General features: G+C 40.2%; 1 protein-coding gene across 1 annotated transcript in view; it reads right to left on the bottom strand.

Annotated features, from left to right (window-relative positions):
• LOC308143430 (calcium-binding protein 8-like) overlaps positions 1-23,908 on the bottom strand; it is a gene marked incomplete at both ends in the record, with an annotated part of 86,175 nt that overhangs the window by 56,669 nt on the left and 5,598 nt on the right. The window contains one exon of the mRNA XM_080514230.1: positions 14,086-14,207. Within this exon, the coding sequence (XP_080370356.1) occupies positions 14,086-14,207 (122 nt within the window). The remainder of the gene's footprint in view (positions 1-14,085; positions 14,208-23,908) is intronic.

Genomic DNA, 23,908 nt, shown 5'->3' on the forward strand with positions numbered 1-23,908 from the left:
GGGAGTACCACCACTTGTTTTTTTTCCACTTAAAACACTGAGCACAGGTAAGTAATGATGTCCTTAAGTTGAGCAGTGTATTTCCACCTTGTGCAGATAACAAAAGGTCACCGTCTCTCTTGACCTGCATCACAGTGGCTTGTTCGTGCTTCCTGAACAGCTGGTCCGCAGTGTCATCATCATTTGCCGCACTACAAGGCCCCATTACAGATAATATTCCCCATAATGGAAACACACAAACAGTAAAACTGCCACTTCAAAGGCAAACAGATAAATTGTTTGCCTGCAGTGAAACAAGTGTCTTGTGCATAAATCTGACTGGGGCCTGCATGGAGGAATTTTCTGAGTCTGCAGCAGAGGAACAATAACCGCAACTGGGTTTGGACATTAAAATAATTCATGCACAGGTGTTTCCTATGTATTAGCAAACACAGCGAGTTACTTTCCTGCTCATAATCTGACATTTATTACCTCGATATTTCTATCGAAAAGACAGACGAACAAAAAGCATTGCGGTAAATTATGGTGTTGATGTAGGAGACCTTTAATTGAGAGTGGGAGTTAATTTTGTATGCAAATGAAGCCTTCGGAGTTAAATGTTTATGACTGGATGACTGAATGACTGATGCCTGTTTGTATTATACAATCTGTGCAATATCATGCTTGCACATAATGTCTGACCTTTAGGATGCAGCAGAAATGTTTTGCAGAAAGACAAAAACACAAGCTTGAGTTAACAAAATAAAATACAAGGGAAGAAACTCGATGACATTGTGGCGTCCAGTACAAGAACTCACTGTGTGAAACAATTCCTGGTCTCTCATGGTAATATTGAAATGAGCATTTACTCTGGTAACTTTAATGCAGGCGTATCTACAGGTGCATCCTTGAATTGTTTTAAAATTATAAAGAAGATATTAAAAGTTTTTACATTTTTAATAAAAGTAACTATGATTCCAAATGTCTCCAGCGCGGTGAAAGAGGAACATCAGGTTGTTTTACATTTCCATGGTCTCTGAAAAAAGTGATCAGATTGATGTTCACATTTATATATAGTACTCGTACAATGTGATCCAATACATCCAATCTTTTGTTTTTGTTTTTATTCTAATCAGGCCTCCTTTCCCATTACTTGTGGGTATGTAAACACAGGTACTGGATCATTTTGTTCGTCTCATGAAAATCTAGTTGTTCTATTTCTTTATCTTACAACACAGGAGACAAATGATAATATCTAGAAATAGAATTTATGGTCTTTCTGCTGCTCGACCACATTGAGGTCAAACTGAGGCTACGATGAGCAGCTCCTCATTTGACTTGAGTTTAAAACCCTGGTTCAAAAGAAAAAGAACAGCACAATCACACAGCCAATCTTCATCCATTAACCTCAGAAGCAGGTGTTTTGACTGTGGCAGGAGAGAACATGCAACAACATTATGTTTTATTTCTATCTTCAACTGCTTCTGAATCTGTATTTCACACTAAACTGTGACACCCTGTACGCCAATCCGAAAATATTTAGACTTTTTTCACAATATCCATTCAGCATTCATGATTGATTCAATCAGAGTCGATCCTAAGTAACTAATAATTGAAATCTATATATCATCAAAATAGATTGACATAAAAATAAATAATCAACATCCAAGTATTGTATACATGTGTGATGTGTGCATATTTACAATATATCTGATTCAACATGTCTGAAAAGGGCCGGGACAAAGTAAAACTTCCAAACATCCAAACTAATAATTTGAAAACACAATGGAGTTTGTGTGGAGTTGTAGGGGAGGAGAATAGAATAAATGAGAAACAACTGCAACCTCCACTTCACTAAAGCATTCAGTCCCTTTTTACTCCCTGCAAATGGCTGCTTATGAAGTCATTGCTCAGCCTTAATGTTGGATTTTCAGATGAAGTGAAATACTTTTGGGTGCTTGGTTTTATGCATCTGTGGGAAATTCTCCAGATTTTTTTTTTTTCTTTTAAGAGTGCTGTGGACAGTTTTACAAGCTCCTCTCCAGAGGGGATTTAATTTCATCTCGGTGCTGAAGCCCTCCGCATGTTGTACTGCCCCGGCCTGATTGAAGAGAGGAAAACACAGTCAGCACCGCGGACAGCTCCCCAAGCTCTCCTGCTAACACAAGTTGTCTCCTGAAAGTTTGATGAGCGTGCTGCAGGCCGCCAGCGCGTTCACTGCACTGGGTGTTAACCTCAGATCCAGGAGCTTCACCATCAGTGCCGCGTTCACAGGTGGAGGAAAATCTAAATAACCAGGGCGGGAAAAAAAATAAAGAAGAAGGAAGGAGTCAAGTGGGAGCTGCTGTTTTTGTGTCGCAGGAGTTGGAAACCCTGTTGCTTCTCCCTTCATCAAGGAGAGGCGAGCGCTGGCAGGCTGAACGAACCCGCCCGCAGGCTTCCCGCCGTCTGCTCGGGCTCAGCGGGCGTCCAGAGAGAAGTGCCTGTGTGCCAACCAGACAGGATTTCATCCGCTGCCCTTTCATGAAACCTTTAATAAAGTCGACACTTTTAGATTCTGCTGCAGGACTTTGTTTTTCTTTTCTTTTTCCTAAAGCAAAAGGAATTCACCTCAGAAAGCAATGTGCTGAGAAGATACTTAACTGGCAACTCTCCCAAATATCATAATATGATCACAAGCTTGTGATCAAACGTACGTTCAAACGTACCCTGTTTACGTGGTGACAGAGACCAGACAAAATGAAGATTTATATTCTTTCATTTTACCATCTTGGAAGGTCTTATTCTTTCTTTGCTCCAGATGAGTGTTAATCTGCATTGAAAGAGTGAAGAGCCATATATTCTAAGAAATTCCCATTAAACCTTCAGAGATGTGCTGCTATTGAAGCTTTTGAAGCAGCTCTGATCATTGAAGACAAAACCAGAAGAATAGAAGATCTCGCCATAATGTTTTTTTTAGGATCTTAAGAGCTCCATTTGATCTATTTATGATTATCTAGCAGTTTATTGGCTAATGATTTTAAAGATTTGGTAGTTCTAAGCCACCTTAGTGGTTTGATTTTCCATAAGAGTTTTTCAAACATAACAATCAAGAGTGTTAATTCAAGTTTTTGGAGGTTTGTTTGAATCATCTTCTATTGTTTCGGCTGTCATTGTTTTAAATATGGTATCACAGTTCCTCATATTGCATAACACTGCCAGAAATCACGTGCCCTAATTGTCAATATGATGTGGATTTTAAAAACGCAAAAGGCCATAATATTAAAAGTATAAGCTAGAAATGTCAAATGTTGTCATTATTTACATCAAACCTCAAAATCCTCCACGGACAGCATCAACGTCAATGTGCCACCAACTTATTTTTATGTCTTCTGTGATTGTTATTGGGTCATTGTTTTAAGAAACAGGAAAAAATGAGCACGTTATGTTACAAATTCAAGTTACAAATATGGTCATTTGTTTTACTTTTTTTTTTTTATCAATTTTGCTGGGGAAGCAGCTTGACTTACAATGACTGGATGAATACAAACCATATTGAGATAAAAGTTTTCGGTCAAATCCCCCAGCACCTAAACTGACGTTTATGCTGGGGAATATTCAATGTGACACCATGTCTTCATTCAAAAAAGCTCACTTTGTTCTTTCTCTCTGACTACAGTAATAAAGAGAGGTTTTCCAGCAGGAATGTAAAAGCACACGGAAGCACAAAGGTGTCTCCTGAAGCTTGTCGCCTGAAGGGGGGGTCATGCTCCTGCAGTCTGCTCTTTCCAAGCTCCCCTGCACAACGGCTCAATTTACCTAATGAATTACACAAAACTTTCTGCCCTCAGTGTCAAGAGAGCTGCAGCAAATGTACAAATAGCGTTTTACGATCCATAACAGTCACACTCGGGTGAACAACAGAGGCGCAGATCTACTACAAGGTAGAGGTTTAATCAGGTCACACCTTCACCTGGGACTGGGACACATGTTTCACTTCCAAACAGAAAGATGAAAAAGCAACTTTGCTACAGAACTGTAACAAAATCGCTCAAGCAACTGATCTTTTTAATTTGAATGCATAAGCTAATAATGTATACATGCGACTTTGAAAATGGAAAAAATAAACAGCAAAAGTGCTTTAAGCCTTTAGCTTGATCACAAAGGCTTGGACCAGAAACACAGCGTGGCAAGACGTTTGGATGTGAAACTTTCTGCTTAGTGTGACCTCTTGTGAACTGTTCTTTTATTTTATTTCTTTTAGATTTTAAGATCAAAGCACCATCCTCTTACGGTTACTTGTAGATTAGGTAAAACTTCAAAACTTTACTTAACCCCCTTTGCTGTAATTTAGTGTCTCTCCATCTTCTATGCCGGGTGCCGTAGGGAGCTGGTGCACCTGTACATCTAATGTAAGGTAGGATATGTTGCATTAGATGAAGGCAGGTTACACCCTGAATGGGGATTAGGTCAAGTGAAAACTATTTTTAAAGCAGTGGAAATAAGCCATAAGTCCTTTTTGCTGTAATGCAGCAACACACTAAATTCAGTCCTGCCTGGTGGGCTCATGTGAAAGTGTTTAACTGGCATGAAGAGCAAAGTGAGCCAACCCGTCTCCCTTCAGGCAAACACAGTAAATGTTATCCACAGTCACATCATAACATCATCATGACTAGTAATGAAGGACGGCCAGTCCAAGGTAATGAGTACATTGCTTCCGCAATTCAGACAAAATGAAAATGAAAACGTGCCTCTGGTTATTTGAACATGGATCTCAATTAAACATTTGAAATGTGTTATTGTTGTCCAGTATGTCACGTCAATTTGACTTGTGATAAATTAAACCTCAAAGTAGGTCAAAGTTGTCTTTGTCTTTGTGATAGCATGAATAACAGGGCTTGAGGGTTGATTTCTGTGAAATCTCAATACATATTGAATCCGCTGAATTGAACTTGTATTTCTTGGAAGACATGGCACCCCTGAGTCAAGTGGCTTCATAAGTTCCTGCTGTTCACTAAATGAGGCTGGAAAGTTTCACTGAATGTTGGGGAGCTCAGGTATTTAAACTTTGCTAATGACCTCAGGTTTCCATGTTGGTGGTTTCTATATTCATGGAGTGCACATAGAAACCCAAGAACTGATGAGGCCACTTGGAAAAGGCAAAAAATAAAATATCTTCAAAGACATACAGTATGACTAAATCCAATTAACCTGATTCAATTTGCATTGAGATGCCTCCTACCTGGACAAATGATAATATGTGTAGACATAAGAGAGACCAAATCACACCACTGTGTAAAGGACTTCCCTGCTTCTCTAACATCACAAGCTGTCGTTACCTCCACGCACAAAAAAGTTCCATTTCCAATACAATTTCATGCAGCAGGATCCTGCTCTCATCTGACTGGTGCAATATGTTGACACGCGGAGCAGGAATGCACGGAACCGTATTGGTCGGAATATGGGAATTCTTTACTGGTCTGAAGAAGTGTGTTTGTCTCATATAGGAAAGAGCGATATCTATGTCTGAGTACAGCACTGGGTTAGGTAATCCACAAAACAGCTTAGGAACAGGTGAAAGATATAAATGCATAAATGAACAGCTAAGGGTAAAAATAAAGAGAATGCAGGCAGGCAGCAGATGAAAGCTCACCAGAAAGGAATTAAATAGCTGCTAGTTTTTAAACAAATCAACATTGCTATTTTGATTTTCTTTCTTTTTTGTGTGTGAGACAAACTCTTACGTTGACTCTTTGTTTGACATAATGTATTGTAAGAGGAAACGTCAGCGTGTGTTGCACACCGGTATAAACACAAGGTAGTGTTTACAGTTCAAAGTGAGCAGGAGCCGATAACAGCAGCTTACATTAATTGTTCCATGCATGCATAAAATTGAGCGTGCTGCCTTACTCCCTGCATAATTACAGCTATCAGTAAATGTACATATTTGACCTCGCTGTGGAAACTGACAGCACAACTGAAAAAAAAAAATTGGCAATTTGAAATGAGTGGAGACATTGTGATAATTCAGGTGTTGGTGTCACAGGTCTATTATTTATACTACAGAAAGACGTAGATTTCATGAGAAGGTCATTGCAGGTAACAAGTCAAGTTTAGTGTTGAGCTTCATGGGTGTGGGTGAGTTTGTGAAACTGGACTCGTGCTGGACTCTTTCCTACATTTACCTGGAAGCCTGCCAGTAGTAAAAATGGAATTAACCAGAGCGATTACATTTGAAGTGCTTTTTTTTTTTTTTAAATGCTAAATATTGTCTTGGTTCAAAATATAACCAGGAAGAGACGAGCACGGGTCGCCGTTATGCAAAATGTGTGCTCCCTTTCCCACCTTCTAAGACATGTGTGTACGCAGATACGTCATGACCTTACGTGAACTGACGTCACAGTGAAGCATGTGAAGCTCCAACTGCACACTGAAAATACAAAATAGTTGGACCAAATTAACTGCGTGAATTGGTAACATCAATGTGAATCAAGTTTGTAATTTTTTTAAGTTGTCCATATCTTGTCCTGAAGCACTAAACTGCTGAAAAACAGGTGTGGCAGGCATCATGAGACATGCAGGAAGAGGACTGCATGGAGAGCATGTGCCCTTATAGATATTCTGACATGTTTATTTGTCCACACAGGTTCAGTTCCACCTTTTTCTATATGAAAGAAAATTGTGTTTTGTTTTGTTTTTCTTCCATATTTGGACTGTAAACTTTTTTCTCTTCAAATATGAACCTTATAGCTGTTGGGTCATCTTATATTCGGACCAGTGCGGTACATAACAACATAGAAGTTATGCTCAGACAATTTGCCTTAACCGTCTGCTAATTGGGATTTTTTTGTCATGTTGCTGCATCAAAAGTTGTAATATGGTGACATTTCCTGTTGAACCTTACAAATATGGGTTTGTAAGACTAACACTTTGGCCGATTAATGCTAGTAAGTGTAGTGATGTAGTGGGTAGGACAGCTTTTGTGTGCATCGTTTGCATGTTTATGGTTTGTGTGAGTGAGTATTTTAATCGAACAGTTCAATCTGAATTGGGGATCAGGTCCTGAGTTGTATGAAGCTGTATTGACGGTGGATGGAGAAAATTCTCATCATATTTGACAGAAATCTTGCACAGAAATCAGGGTCACAACTTTCAATCAGTCAGTCAGTCAGTCAGTCAGTCAGTCAGTCAGTCAGTCAGTCAGTCAGTCACAGGGCACTGAGGACGAAGGTGAGGATAGGGCCACATTTGTGGGCCGTCCACACTGGGGGTGGCACAGCTTCTAACCACACGATCCCCCAGCCAGGGCAGACCGGCAAATCCCACAACAAACGTAAGGGAAAGTGAAACTCTCATCACAAAGCTGTTATACAAAAAAAAAAAAAACCCTGCTGCTAACGATAACCACAGCCAGCTGTCTCTCTTTGACTGACATATATCAAATATTACAGTATTAAAAGAGCTGCAGGTCTCACTGTTGCTTTTATAAATCCCAGCAGGAGACGGCGGCATCTCCTGAGAGATGCAAACATTAACAAAAATACAGCGGCTGACTGAGTCCACACTGTAAGCCATGTGACAGCTCAGCCCACTGCTGCAAGCTTTTCTAATGGCCCTGGACGAAAGCACGCAATTGACTGTTGGAATATTGTGAAGCACAAGTGTTGAATGTGCAGAAATGTGGAGGCTGTGTAAGCGATAATGGAGGGACACGTGCAGGTGTTTGTATTCAGATCTGCAAACAAACACAATGCACATTTGGTTACTTCTGTAAGAAGAACTCAAGCAAATGACATCTAAATTGCCTTTTTTTTACTAACACAGTGCGTTTCCTTCACAAGGGTATTGAGTAAAAAGCTGCCATCGAAATTACACTACTGGTCATTATCTTGTGTGCCAGTGTTAATAGGAAAACGGAAAGTGGGGATTTAAGTTTGAATTACCATCAACACACAGGGAAATTTTAATGTGATGTCGAGCAGGAACGGCAGCTCATCAACACATTGGAGCATCGTTCATTGATCCACACTTACTGAGATCAAAGCAGCAGTATACAGACAACACAACGTTCTCCAGCTCTTCTGGAGGATTTAGGGTGTTTTCACGTGGCTCTCGGTCCACTTTTTTCAGTAACTCGTAATCTAAAGCATTAGTATTTCCAAACCAGTAATCAGATTAAAGTTACTTATCCACACCACTGTGCGTGACTATGACAATGCACACACACACACACGCACAATATATAATAATAGGAACCAACAGTACATCTTCATTGAATGACTGGAACAATAACACACCTGCAGAGATGTTTCACTATTATTGTAATTTTTCTGGGTAAAAAGATAAAAAGATATAGTAGCAGGAAGTGAACGGAGGTCCGGACCACAGACCCACAGGGACTTTCCAGCGTGATAACGTGACGTACAGTAGAGCACTTTTATCCACGGCCCAAAGATTACAAATGGTAGATGAGGTTGGAGATGTAGATTAAGCAGTAAACAGAAACCTTTGCTTTTCAGCTTCATCTTCAACAGTCCGGTAAAGTGACTGCAGTCGCCTTTATAACACTATAACACTAACAAACATGACTTTCAAACCATCAATCTCCATCAGAGAACAAGGGACTTGAAGATTTGGAGGAGCTGATCTGCATCCCAACCGCTTCACACTCATCATCATCACATGCCACCTTTCGGCCGCCTCCTGAAAAGTATTGAATTGTAAAAAGACTGTCTTTGTGCTTTGGGATTTGCACTTCCGGATAACTGCTTGTTCTTTTCCAGTTGATTGCACACACAATCATGCTGTTCCTTTCTTTTTTTCTTTTTTAAATCATGTGCGTCATATTCAAGTTTCCAGCAGCGTTTCAGAACCTGAGGAGATGTTGATGTTGTGTTTTTCTTTATTTATGTGTCCTCTTGTCACTCTGTCGGAATTTATGTTGACGGAGTGAAATTAAAGGGAAGTAGGGGTTCAGCTAATTGGCCAAATTAGTTGATACATGGAATTTGTGAGTTCAGTTCAGCTTTCCTGATGTACATATTGACCATGTTGACCATACAGTTGTGATATCTTGTGCAGTTGCTTCCTCAAGACTGTGGCTGCACCTCCGCATCCCATCCATCAAAATCACAAACGGAAGCGGAGACAAAGAACAAACTAGCAACGACCTTGAACGTCTGACTTCATGCAGAGCGCACGGACACAGCTCTGAAATCACAGAGAGCAGGAAGCACACAGCAGCAGCAGAAACCTTTTCCCATTTGTGACAACTATAACAGAATTTTTTCTTATTATTTCTGATAAATCCAATACTGTATTTTCATGTCTGACTGACCGTAAGCCACGAACTGAGGTATACTGACGCTTCCTGGTAAAAGAAACTTAAACTTAAAGGTGTACAGGAGGATTTTCCCGAATCTTAGGAAAGAACCGCCCTCTCCACCTTTTGAAAAAATGCACATGCGCAACGCTCTACCTGCTCCCGAGACGGAACGCCTACTAAAACGTGTGCGAGAGACGTGCACGAGCCCAGTTCTCCTCGTGCACGCTCTGTTTACAAGTCACAAGTCGGCATCGCAAATTACAAAACAAACTAATCAACCCTGGAAAGTTACAATATAGACGTAGATCACTTTTACTGGAAGTGATTTGAAATGGATTTCTCCAAATAGAATGCCAAACTTTACCTGTCGAGTAGAAACTTGGCGACTGAAGCATCAGTGGGAAGCCCAACCTGGGCTTTCAGCGCCATGGTGTAAAACAATCTCCCCAAAACACTCTGGTCTTTGTTCTCTCTTCCGAAGCCTTTCTCTTCTTCTCAAACACTTTGAAGACACTTTTTCTCTTGCGACCCTCTGCCATTTTCAAAGTACCCGGTGAGAACTGTGAGCTCGCTGAAGGCGTAGCTCACCATAGACACCTGAAAGCGCGCATGCGCAGAAAGGGAAAACTAATAGATCCACGCTACCTGGGACGAGCACGTACTACGGCCGTACGTAATATATCACTAGAATGATTGACAATTTGGAGGACCAATAGTCTTGATGATCCACCCGGAAGAAGAAAATCCTCCTGTACACCTTTAACTAAGAAACTTAAAATATCTTTTGTATTAACAAAAATAAAACACATGTCATATAAAATAAAAAATCAAAAGCTAATAATTTTTCATCATGTTGGTTGGCCTATTTGTGTCGCGCGTCACTATATTATTGGCAGATTCTTTTGGTTTCGTCCAGTATTTTTTCACCATTTTCATTTTCCAACTTGGGAAAGCCAAAACACTGTCAGAGTTTTGATTTGAAATGGAAGGGAGCTTCCTGTATTTTCAAATCACCTGAGGCCACAGCCATAACTTTGCCGTTGTCTGCACCAACCTTTTTGGTTTCTTCTTTTTTCTTGTCTGCACTGATCGTCTCGCCGCAGGTCAAACACGTAGCGATGAGGGACGTTTATCAAGGAAGGGAAGCGTCTCCTTTCCCAAAGTCCATCAAACACAGAGGACCAGACTGTTAAGATGTCCAGATTATGGCCTCCACATCAGTCCCAGTCTTTCAAATTAATTGCTGACCACTGATCAAAAATTGGGTTACAACTTTAGAATTATCTTTAGATCATAGTTCTCATGAGCTTTCACTTCAGTTTAAGCATATCGATATTGAACATTTTAAAATGATTTATCAAGCATGCATTATGTCGATGCTCCAGGTATTTTTTTCCTCTATCAAAACTGGCCGCAGGCTCTTTGTGATGCCATCAATCCAGCGTGCGCTGTGTCGTAAATACCGATGCTGTAATTATAGCGTTGACAGGCTATAATTACTCAGTCACACTGTTTCTAAATGGACCTCATGAAGACCTCTTAGCACAAGTCATTTCTTATTCACCAAGTAACACAAAACCATCGAAACAGGAACGAGGAAGCCGTACAGTACCAATTCCTTCATGCATATTAAAACTCCACCCTGACGGAGCGCCGGGTTATTACGATGCGCCGCGCAGCCAATTTTCCAGGCGACGGCTTAATGTTGCATCAATGGATTGATATTTTTTGAGGTCTGGGGGAGTCGGGGTTGTTTGCTACCTGTGAGGCTGCCACTGCTGACTCGGGCAGACTGTTATTGATCAGGTTTGTGTTGTACAGGCTCGGATGATTACTCTCAGACAGCCTCCAAAACAAACGGTTCAGAAACACAGCTTCAGAGAGAGAGCGAGGCCAACAGCCCACAAAGGCACTCGGAGAGATAAGCCACGTAGAGAAATAATGTATTACTGTGTTTTGTCGGCTCAGAGGAGGATGAGAATGCTGCTGGTTTTTGTAGCGCTGTATTGTCTTTCATTGCGTTACTCACTGTAAATCTGAGTGAAGCCTGTTAGATCAGTAAATGTCCTCGAAAACAAACTCTGGCCCAGCAGCACATGAGCCGTCTCCGCTAAGTAACTGGACGGATTTTCTGAAAAACAAGATTCCACGCACATTTGGGATCCAGCAGCGTGCACACACTTGATGCCTGAAATAGTTGCTTTTTTTTTCTCTCTTTTTTTCTGCAGCATCTCCCACAGGGCAACAGTCTGATCCATCTTAAAAGTCACATGACTGGTCACTGCCTCTGCTGTTGTTTTTGGGTTCATTATCTTGTGGCGACACACACACAGGCTAATTTCCTCCAAATCCTCCACATTCCTCCTGCAGCCAGTGTTCTTTAACTTTGGTGACTGTTTGCCTCAGTTGGGGTTATAAACCCTCCTCGAGCTGGCATGAAGCGTAACTAAACACAAAGCTGCAGTGGGTTTATAATCATTTGTATGCAGCACCATGTTCCAGAAATTTTAGTGCGACTTAGTAGTCTTTTTTTTTTTTGCAATGTGGAGCTGAACTCACATTACCTTGCAATAATAATCCTTTCTTTTAATGAGGAGCTCAGCAAAAGGTCAAGGATGCATTATCGATGAACATGTATGTCCACTTAAGATCTCAAAAGAGGACTGGGTGGACATGTCGCGAGGACATCAGAAGACAAACACAGTGAGATAAATAATCTACACATATTCCCATCGACAGCGATCTTTGGACTGAGGGAAGAACATGAAGTACAGATAAGAAAACCTTGCAGACACGCGAACGATTCCTATGACAATGACAGTAGGAAACATGCATTTTGTTGGAGAACTGCTGTTAAATCAAAACCAGTGGAATCTTCCATTGTTATTGTCGTGGATCTATTTCCACACGTGCAGAAAACCAATTCACTATCCCTGCAGTAAATGTGCCGTTCTGCATGTTACAGAAAACTTGTGTTCCCTGTTTACGTGGTGACAGAGAGCATTGTTTCAAAAACATCCCACTCTGAACGCTGGTTTCAGAAACTTTTTCAGAGAAGCAATGAAAGTTTACTATTTCCACTTGAAAATATAGTAAATTCTGTCCACAGGGTGAAGATACTAGCTCTACAGACCTGGATTTTCTTGTTGACGGGTTAGATTACTAACCAGCACTCCATCCTAAAAGTAAAGACATGATCCAAACATCTTCTAACAAGCTTCATCAGACTTTCAGGAGGTTTCAGAGCAACACTTGACGATAGAAAGACCCCAGAGAGACACATCTACTATCAGTAATCAAAGAAAGCAGTAGCGATGGAAAAAAAATACAAACTCCAGACAGGAAATACCCTAATGTGAAACATAAGGCCTGTGGGGCATAAACGGCGCTCCAGAGGCCCCAGCCAGTGTTGCCACAGTTACCTTGAAAAAGTAGTCTGATTACTGATGACTAGTTCCAGCCAGGTAGCCACCTCTGAGCCTGTTTTCTGCAAAGGTTTCTTCCTGTTAGAGGGAGTTTTTCCGTTCCACAGTTGCAAATAAATGTGCTGCTCATGTGGATGTGTTGGGTTTTTCTATGTTAAAAGCACCAAGAAATGACTGTGTTGTATTTGGTACTGTATAAATAAAGTTGAATTGAATTGTTACCCCTAACTGAGTTACTTTACTTGTTTTTGAAAGTAACTAAATTACATAAGATATATTGGCTTCCTGCCAATATGTCTTTTTACATATATATAGTAAATTATTTTATAGCATAATATCTCTGCAGTTGTGTTCTTGTTGCGATGACAAAGTTTATTGATACTGTTCGTTAGTTCCAATTCTTTTGTGTTACCTGAACGCACCGTTAGAGCTGGTTGGCCTGTGATTGGCTGATGGTGGAGAAGGGGGCGGGTCAGGGGGGCGTGTGTGTCCATTATGAGGAGAACGAAGGAGCGATCCGGTTATATAAGTGAAGTCCATTTACCATTTAAAAATAAAGCGGCTTTACAGACGAGAAACTCGTCCTGCTGGACGCTACAATAGAAACGCACATTGACCTGGAGAAGTAACATTAATCTGATTACTGGTTTAGATATTAAATGCAAGGTTATTCTTAATCCCACCTCTATATGTCACCCTGCTTTAGTAAAAATTATTCGACATACCACAACACAGAAAGCAAAATGTTTATTTACACAGATGTATCTAGACGTTTCATGGAGCCGCTATCGAGGAGCTGGAGAGTCACGTGTGACTCTGGAGATGCAGGTTGCAGACCCCTGGCTTACAGCATATTCAGATTATTGGCCCTTGCCTCAATTCCAACCAAATCTTTCAGGAGTGCAAACCACTAGAGTACAGTGCCACCGCAGAAGCACACGCTTTGTCCTTGCATCTTCTTTACAAGCTTTATCCAGACACAGGGAGAATATGCAGACTTTTAGCCATGAAACTTGGAGATGAACATAAAAGGAGGCGCCATGCAGCACTGATAGCACATTTACTTTGGTGTTCAATTTGACCTTCTCTGTATTAAACTTTGTAAAAATAATTGTGCTCCTAACTGAATCACTTTTTTGCATTCTGCATGGAGCTTTTGATCACTATTGAATCAAATAAATTAAGCATATACAAATATTTTGTGCCCCAAATTACAACAACGAGGAACAGTCGTTCTAATATTCCTCTTTCATTTAAGTTAAAATGTTGGTAGTGATTTTGAGGGGAGGCTGACAGGCAACAGCAGCCTAATTACTTTAAACGGACATTAAACAAAAGGCAGGAAGACAGCCAGGCACTTTTCTGGAGGAGCCTTACCGTCCAGCTCTTCCACGGAAATACTGGCAAGCACATCGCTGTCGCTGTCGGACAGCGAGCGGCTCAGGTAGTTCCCCTTGTAGAGCAGGCCTGCCGTCACATGATGGAACGGCATCTTCTCCCTGAGGGGGAACAACGGGAAACATTTAGACATCTGTACTGGAAAAGAAGAGCAGCTGAAGAGGAGACGTCTGTCCTGGGGCTGTCCTGGGGTTTAAGTTCAACACTAACAACAATTAGAAGCTTTTTTTCCCCCCCCAATATTTCAAACAAAGAAACTCCCATTTGATGTCGTGTCATTGCTGCTGCTAATGCAGATGGTTTTCAGGGTTGAGTTCCTGGCCCACAGATTCTTTTTAGTATACACACTATTTATACAGACAGACAATATTAACTTCCACGTTTATGCAGATGATACCTGGCGCTATTTCACTTTTGATCTCTGACGTGTCACCCAGCATGAGTCCGATTTTTCTAGATATTTTAATGAGTCCAACCTAAACACAGCCCCATATCCCAACAGGGTTCAGCACTCTGCTTCTCTCCCCTGTTCACAAGAAGTGTAATTAGATTTTGACAATAACTTTAATTTTAATCAACACTTAATTAAATCCTGCTTGTATTGATGACAAAAACTGCTCAGCATTTCAACTCTCCTGTCGCTCAGACATACAGAAACACATTTTCACACTGTTATTGCCACTTTGCTAATAGTCCATGTACCTCTAAACCAAGCAAACTTCAGTTAATACAAAATGTTGTAGGCAGGCAGCAGCAGTAGAAACAAAACAGAACACATGACCTCTTCATGGCACCGGCTACCGGAACAACTGATTTTAGTTCTCACTTTTTAAACAAACTACGCTCTGCCATAAACTTGTGTTTCCTTTCCACTTTGTATATGCATAATGCTGGAATGATTCATTATTACGTTAAGTAGTGATGAAAGGACGTACAAGGATACTCGTTCCTAACGCATTAGAGTAAAATGCAAACAAAACCAATTAGCTACAGGCAAACAATTGCATTTCTGTATTCAGTAAAGCTAAAAGACAGTAACATCCCAGTCGATGAGCATAAATTCGATGTATAAACTGTGTGATTCAATAAAACGAGCTTCGGAATTCCACCTATTGCTATGATTGTCACTCTAATATTTAACAGAGCAGTGCATTTTATCATAATAGGAAATAATCGCTGCGCTCCTGAATTAGATTTCCTTTTTTCACTCTGGCCACCTCGTATTTCAAATTGGCATTATTTGATCTTCATTTAGAAGAGTTAAAATATAAAATATGGATATAATATCACAAGTAGAATATTTAAAAGCTAAAGAAGATTGAAAAATAATGCATTTCTGAAAAATAATAAGCCTCAATTCCATATTCTACATAGAAACCTAGCAACAGGATTTTACCCATTTATATGATATGAGGCCAAAATCTTGTGGTTTGGAAAAACGCTGCCCTCTCACACTTTGTGCTATTACAAACTAAAAGAACCGCCGGAAAAAAGAAGGTGATTCATCTATCAGAGGTGACCGAAACAAGACAGAAAAGAAAATGTTTGATTTCAATTTGAGATAATAAAATTAAAAAAAAATGTAAACATTACAGAACATCACTTCAAATGACAGAGGAGGTTAATTTAATGTGAAAGTTTCTATTTTATAGCAGTCTCTAAAAAAAGAAAAGAGAAATGCTGCCCGTGTGGCATTTTCAGTGGGTAGTGGACTTTAAAAAAGGCTCAACTTAGTTTTTTTTTTTTTTTCATCAGAATGTGGAGATTCTCCTGTAAAGTCGTTATCAACGACAGCAAATGAAGCGGAACTCATTCATTAACAGGAAGTCACACACAGAGAAAGAGCAGCCGAGTGGAGTAAATGTAGTGAACACACATGGATGTGTGAGGGCACTTGTGTGTATTGTATGTGCAAATGAGTCTGTGGCAATTAATTATTCCGTAATTGAAGCCCAGGGGGCAAAGTGGGGCTGGAGGGGTAATAGGAGCACACGGAGCAGAAAGATCTGAGCGACTCTGCTCGTCTCTCTAATTGGATTTCATATAGATGGAGAAGATGAGAATTGGTTGGGAGGCTACAGTGAAGAAGAGGTTTCTCAGTGCCCGTCTTTTTGTCTTTTTTTGTTTTAACCGGCTGAACTTTGAATCACGCCGTGGAGTCATGTAAGCCTTCGCAGTTACACGAGCTGTGACAACACAAAACTTGCAACATTTAACAGGTTTTAAAAGCGAAGCAGCACGAGATTTTACGCTCTACCGACTCTCCACAGCATCAGGCTGGAGCGTTTCGGCGTTATCCTCGGCTTGCTTCTGCTCACTAACCACATTGGCGGAGAGGAGCTCACACGAGGTTACTAATTCATCCTGGATGTGTTTCGCAGACATGTGCCAGGTGAACTTCTAACTAACAGATGGTTGATTGATGGGTTTGTTTCAGGGCCTGTTTACATGAAGCACAAACTGTGATCTTCCAATACATTTGGGCCTTTCGTTCACACGTGAAGAAGCGACCTGCGTTTACAGTTTGTCAACTGCGATGACAATGGATGCTGTTGAAGCAGTGCTTGTGTTTAATGTTTGTGCAAAATGCTACTGTGCATTTGTTGTTTCAATGTATTTCCCAGGTTTCTGATTGGCCAGCATGGCTTTATGCTTCTGGTTACACTGCCCCCCATAGGTTTGACATGTGGCTCTTCACAAGGTTTTTAGGCAGGTTTGTGTCAATGGAAATATTTTGGAAAATGATTTGGTGTGAAGAATGTTATATTTTAAAACGTTGCAGAAGAAATATCTGTTTTTGTAAACGTGGCCTCAGTTAATATCGCTTCATCAGTAAAGAGTCATATTCAAGCAGTCTAAAATACACTCAACCTGTGTGGATGAATGCATGTGGGGTTTTTATGTAAACATAAAAAGACAAGAACTAATGAACAGTAGGACGAAGTACAAACTTATTTAATTACCCCATGGCCCAATGCTCATTAAGAAGTAGTCATTATACTCTTATGAATAAATAATGAATCAATATCATTTCATATGTATGCATATTCTAATATGCACACATACATACATAGTGTTGCCACAGTTACTTTAAAAAACTAATCTGATTGCTGATTACTAGTTACTCCTTTAAAAAGTAAATGAGTTACTTCACCGATTACTTGTTTTTAAAAGTAACTAAGTTAGATTACATGTTAGTTACTAGTTACTTTCAGCAGCTGCCGACAGCAGCCCCCATCGTCTGAACATAAAAATTACAACCAGTTTTACCAAAAACTCTGCTGATCCTGCCTCCTGCACCTGCTGATGCATATTTAACCTTTGACCTTCATTCTTTGTTGTATTTATATCTGATTCATGCTTTTATTATCACACCACAGATGTAGTTGTAGTCTGTTGTTGCACTATTTATTCATTTATTTATTTGCACTGCCTGCTCTATGCGACTTTAATTGCCCCTTTCCCGGACAAATAAAATCTTTCATTCATTGATTGATTAATTTAAAAAGAGGGGGCTTATTGCAATGTTAAGTTTTATTGACGACAATAGTTGGTTCCCATTCTTTTATGTCACCTGAACGCACCATTAGACCAGGTTGGCCTGTGATTGGCTGAGAGTGTAGAAGGGGGCGGGCCAGATGAGCTGCATGCACTGTGTGTGTGTCTGTTTGGAGGAGAACAGAGGAGTGGCTGGTTCTGTGTAATAATAAAGTGGCTTTGCAGACAATAAACCTGTCTTATTGGACACTACAATAGAAAGGCACAGTGAATTAGATAAGTAGCTTTAATGTGAATACTGGTTTGGAAATAGTAACGCGTTGTAACAAGTAATCTAACGCTAATGAAAGTAACGTGTTACTAATTAACGCGTTACTGGCATCACTGCATACATACATACATACATACATACATGCATACATGCATACATACATACATACATACATACATACATACATACATACATACATACATACATACATACATACATACATGCATGCATACATGCATACATGCATACATACATACATACATACATACATACATGCATACAATCTACTAAAAGCTTAAAATGACTAATATAGCTCAAACTGTTGAAACCATTAGGAAATACAGTGTCTGACAGAAATATGTTATTTACACATACATGCATCTCTTGAGGGCGAAAAAAAAGCCAGATTTTTCAACACACGTATGTACAGTGACATATAGAGAAAGTGTTTTGTATTGCAGAGATATTTACTAAAATAAGCAGACAGCTCTCCAAACCGCAGTGTAACACCACTTAAGGACACATTATCGGTGCGGCACATTTCAGCAACAATGCAATTCAAAGTGTTTTACATTAAAAAACATATATAGACGGTGAACGCAATGAGAGAGGGGAATAAACGCAAGTACAGCTGAAAACATAAACACATTAAGAAAACATCAAAGTAATTAAAAATAAGAGCTAAATATACAAGAGTCAACGACGCAATGCAACAAGAAAAAATTCTGCAAGTTTGTACTTGAGTCTGGAGCAGAAAGCAAAGTTTGATCTAGAGAAGGTCTGAGGTAGATTTTTGTCCTGAGCCATTCAGTGATTTGTGTACAAGTTATTGTGGACGACATTATACACTCATGTAAATAAGACTAAATAAACTGTGGCTCCAGAAAAAGTTATATCTGGTGTGTTTATGCAGCTGGGAACTATAAAAGTTACCCGGTGGGGAAATATTTAGAAAACAAGGCCAAACAATAGTGTTACCACACAAGAGGAGCAACACACTGATGATGTGAAGTCAATATTATTGATAGATGTTGCTCCGACACATGAAGATCCTGCTGCTCGCCTGTGAAGGGCTCAACTTTTCCACTTTATTTTTGTTTATAATGGAGCACGTCACTAATAAAGGAAACAAAGGTTCATCTTTTCCACGTTTGACTTGATTCTGCTTGAAATGAGTCAATCAAGACTAAAATCCCCTCATTTAAAAAATATTACAAAGTGTTAGTTTTCTTTTGTTTTTCCTTTATGGGTGTTTGAAGCCTGTTGTTTCCTCTAATCGTTTCACGCCACCCTTCATTATCTGCAGCTACCAGCCATCCATTACTTCACTCTTCCAAACTTCCCCCCCGCATCTCTCTTGTTTGTCAGTTTAATGAGCGCACACATCGAGACGCTTGCCGCGGCTACATCTAAAACCAGCCGCTGCTCCTCCGCACATAATGTGTCAGGGTTTTTCATTTCCTAATTCATCAATTATTCAGCCATCGCTCAGCTGTCGTTTGCTATATTACAATCATCCTTCTTGTCTGCTCTTTCCATTTTACTAGAATATTCTCTGTGTATATGTACGTACCCGACTGCACGTCTGCGGCTTGAGGAGAATATTGATCCATTTTGCATGAACGTCATCATGAGAAGTTCGTGTGAATGAAGAGGAGAAAAACTTCATGAATCAAAGGCAGCTGAGGTTAGTTTTACAAAGACAGGAAATAGCTTTAATATCTGTGTGAGGCTGGGAGAAAGTTATGGCTCTTCATTGTGAGTTTTTATTTTTATTTTTTAAGCCTGAGAAGGTACTTAAACAGCTTTTGACACCATATTCCTTGTTAATTCAATTATTAATAAAGGTGAAAGGCATAATTGCAGTCATCAGGTGAACACTGGAATGATGACACATTTATCCTTTTTAGAATTTTGCACTGTTGAACAGCAAACCCGCTCAGGGAGATCGCTTTCTCCTGGATCACCCAGGGAATGACGAATTTTCATAGTTTGCTTTTTTTTTTTTTTTTTTAAAGGATTTTCACACAGTGGGATAGTAGAACATGTCTATGTAGACATATAGTAGGAGATGTCTAAGCGAATTGACCCTGCCGGGATTCGAACCGGGACCTTCTGGCTGTGAGGTTCACTGTGATATGGACACAATCACGTCGCCTTGACGATCGTTGTTGGCGTCTCGTCTTCACATTGTCTGAATCTGTGCCGTAGTTGCTCGGTCGATTGTCAACATATGGCTGAAATCTGTACTGCCTAACCTCCAGTGCTCCTGCAAACACTAATACTTTTCGAACTCAGAAAATATTTCTGTTTGCTGGAGCCTGTTACTCCTGTGACATCACAGCAAGATGGAGGCGGTTGAGAAATTTTGCAGGGCAGCGATCGAGAACCACGACTTAATTCCACTCGTTTTTTGGTAGTTGTTTACCTGTGGATGACATTTTATTTAACATTTTATTCTTAAAATATTAAAAAAAAAAATGTTGTGGCTTTTTTTTTTCCAGAAATCTATTATGTCATACGGTCTTTAGGTAATGTCTGTAATCTGGCTAAATCACAGTAAACTGCACTGAAACATATTTTTATTATAAACAAATGATCACAAGATTAATTAAAAATGTTTTCTTTTAAAAATACACACACAGCAGACAATATTTTTGTTGATGACATGCCACAGTTACCACATAGATCCAACAACAGGAGCCTTACATGTAAAGCAAGGAGGGGGGGGGGGGGGGGGGGGGAGTGCTCTCCCTTCACTGAAGCCAGTTTCCAACCTGGCCCCATAAAAGTTATTTCAAGCAAACTTTACAACCTCTTCCACGCTCGCCAACATCAACACGTTCTCTCAGTATCACCCATTTCATCGGCTCCCGCCATAATTCCCCCGATAGCCACACACTCCTCCTCCTCCTCGATTAGTTTATTAGACATCAGTGATTTAACTCAAATTAGCTGGCTAAGGGAGGGGGTTCTTCTCCCAGCAGTATCCTCATCATAATCATCTTTTCTCGATCTCTTTGAGGATCATCTCAAAGAGCTCCAGCATCTTCACTGGAATATCAACTATTTGCTTTGAAGCTCTGCAAAGATGAACTGATTTCTTGCCGTCTCCGACAGAAAGAGAATCCGGCTGCTTGTACCAATATACTGTATGCCTCAGATAACAGGAACACTTGTTGTTAAGTGAAGGACCTTAAAGTAAAACTGAGGTCTGAATGACATTTCAATGAATATATCATCAAACCATAAATCATACCAATCTGGATCTGTATCTCCAATTTGATGTAAAAAAAATACTCAGTTGTGAGGTTGGATAATTAGCTATAACTACAAAGTAAAAGCTGGAGGAATGTATTTCTAATTTACTTAATGAAAGATGTTCGGTGTAGCCTCTCCTGTGAAACTCTCATCATTTTGACTTTGATCATCGACCACTAAAATCAAATGAGCTCTTCTTTGATGGCAGACCTGAAAAAGGCTTCCAGGAAATCTCAGACATCCCTTTTCATACTGCATTCATCGCCCCCCCCCCCCCTAATGTATTGCTATATCCTTCAGGTTTGAATGTATCCAAAAGGTTTACAATATAAAACAGACTTTAACAGACACTTCACTGCCCTTTTGACACAAACTGATCGAGAGACAGAAAAACAAAACATAACGTCTCCTCACAGCTCTGACTGTCAGGCGGACAAACACTAATCAACCAGAGCATTATAATCACCTTTCTAATATTGTGCCAGCCTCCCTTTTATTCTGTTCAAATGGCCCTGATCTTAGCACAAACACTAATGTAGATGATGCAGGTCAAAGTATCATCCATTCTGACTCAAAGCATCACAATACTTGTGTCATCTTTCAGTAAAGCATCCTGCGCCCAGTCACACGAGGTTTCGAAAAACGTGATTCTCCTGACCCGATAGCCTTCGTCATGTTTCGTCTTCCATTTCTCACATCGGCCGTTTGAGGTTTTAGCTTTGACAGTGATCAGCACGACGATCCTGATTTATCTGCAGTGGTGCAAAACAAACTGACGCTCTGTGTCTTCTGACACTTTTCTATCAGAACCAACGTGAACTTCTGCAGCAGTTTGAGCTTGAGGGGCTCGTCTGCTGGATCGGACCACGTCGAGTCAGCCTCAACTTTCCACGTGGATCGATGAGCTTCAGTCAGTCATGACCCTGACTCCACTTCTACTCCTTCCTTGGACCACGTTTGATCAATTTTGACTCCTGCAGAACAGAAACGCGTCACACTTTGCTCCTTATCGAATTCAGTCAAATGTTGCATATGAGCACTTACTTTCAAAACAAACTGTGTCATATGTTCTGACAATGAAGTTTAATTAATTCGGACAAATACTGCACAATCAAGAGGTGCAGCAATGGCAAGAAGAAAGGAACATCATTTATTAATTAGGGACCAGGCGTGGGAGGCCAGGCCTCTGCCTTCAAAATAAAAATCCCTGTTTATTAAAAATTACACCAAAAACCTCAAAAATTCATATCTATGGATTAGCTAAATTAGAGCTTAGTTGGTTTTCAAAATAAAAGACCCAAATTTCTTCAAAATAAAAGTCATTTTTTTGTTAAAACCTTCAAAATGTTTATCTTATTAATATTTAAATGGACCAGAAGCCACTATTGAGCCAAACCCAACGGGCCAGAGTGCGAGGTCCCGATCAAGGCGGCTTGCAGCTTTAATATTATGATTGTTTCAAATATTACTTAAATACAAGGTCATTCCATGGAAGAAGAGATAAACATTACTTTTTTTTTTTAGCCATGTAAAGTGTACATTATGTTTGCTTGAGTTTGTATATGAAATGTGATGACCCAAAACAACTTTCAGCCATTCATATATCCCACGTACTAACAGATGTGAAGATAGGTCATACTGTTATGGCGGATCAGATGTGTGTTCAGACAGGGTATGGATCATTAAGGAGAGATGGGATTTTACTACCATATGAAGTGTCATACATGTATATACTGTTTATTAATGGAGTGCGACATCATTTGCCGGAACGTAAAAATCACCTGCTCATCCGAGCACTGAGTGAGACGACGCAGAACAGGGCTGTTCACGGCCTTCAGCATCATTACACTTGATTAAATTGATCAAGCTCTCAACTGAGGAAGCTAATTTGCCCTTCAGGAATGGAGCAACGTGCAGTAATTACTTAAATCTGCAAGTGATCACCGTAGCCTCAACCAAGCCCACATCTATTTTTCACCCCCTCATCTAATCGCCATTTCCTGCATTCTGCGATCTATCAGTTCACTAGATAAAAGAAGGAAAGAAGTCTGGAATTTAACACAGAGATGGACTGTCTGATTAAAATGAGCCACAGAGATCCTTTCACGATAAAAATCACTAAATGGCTTTAACACATTCGACATTCTCAAAGTCTTTGAGTCTCAGAATGGCTCTGATTGAATATTCCTCGTTTTAATGAATATAATTGTATTCTACCTGATGACATAAAGTCATCTCAGCACAGTCCGAACAGATGTTGTCAGATTTCTGTGTGAGCAAAGTTACAGTAACAGAGAATAAAAAAGTAAGAAACCTTGTAAAAATTTAAGAGGCAATCCAGTCATCACTTTTGTTTCACACATTAGGTCTGACTGACTGGGCGCGCAGCACGGCGGGATAAGAACAGCTCTGTAAAACTACGCGTGAACGCAACACTAAAACCGGATGAAATGTACCGTCGTTTTATGGGACAGTAACTCAAGGTTTTACATTACGTTGAGGCCATTAGCTGATGCTGTTACACAAAGTGACTTTCAGTGAGTGGGGCGAGCTCCGGCTCAAGGACGCCAGTCAGAACCGAAGGGACACGACTGTGTGACGGCTGCACTCGCTGTGATTGGACCTGTGGCATTTCATCACACGGACAAGCTGCCGCTCTCCAAATATAAGCCCAAATGTGTTTCCACACTGTGAACGACCATCAGCGCTCCATTGATTCCACGAGAACCGTGCTGGGTGACGGTGAAGTTTGACAACGGAGAGAAAAGCTGG

Source organism: Blennius ocellaris, assembly GCF_963422515.1.
Source record: "Blennius ocellaris genome assembly, chromosome: 2".
Taxonomy (NCBI): Eukaryota; Metazoa; Chordata; class Actinopteri; order Blenniiformes; family Blenniidae; genus Blennius; species Blennius ocellaris.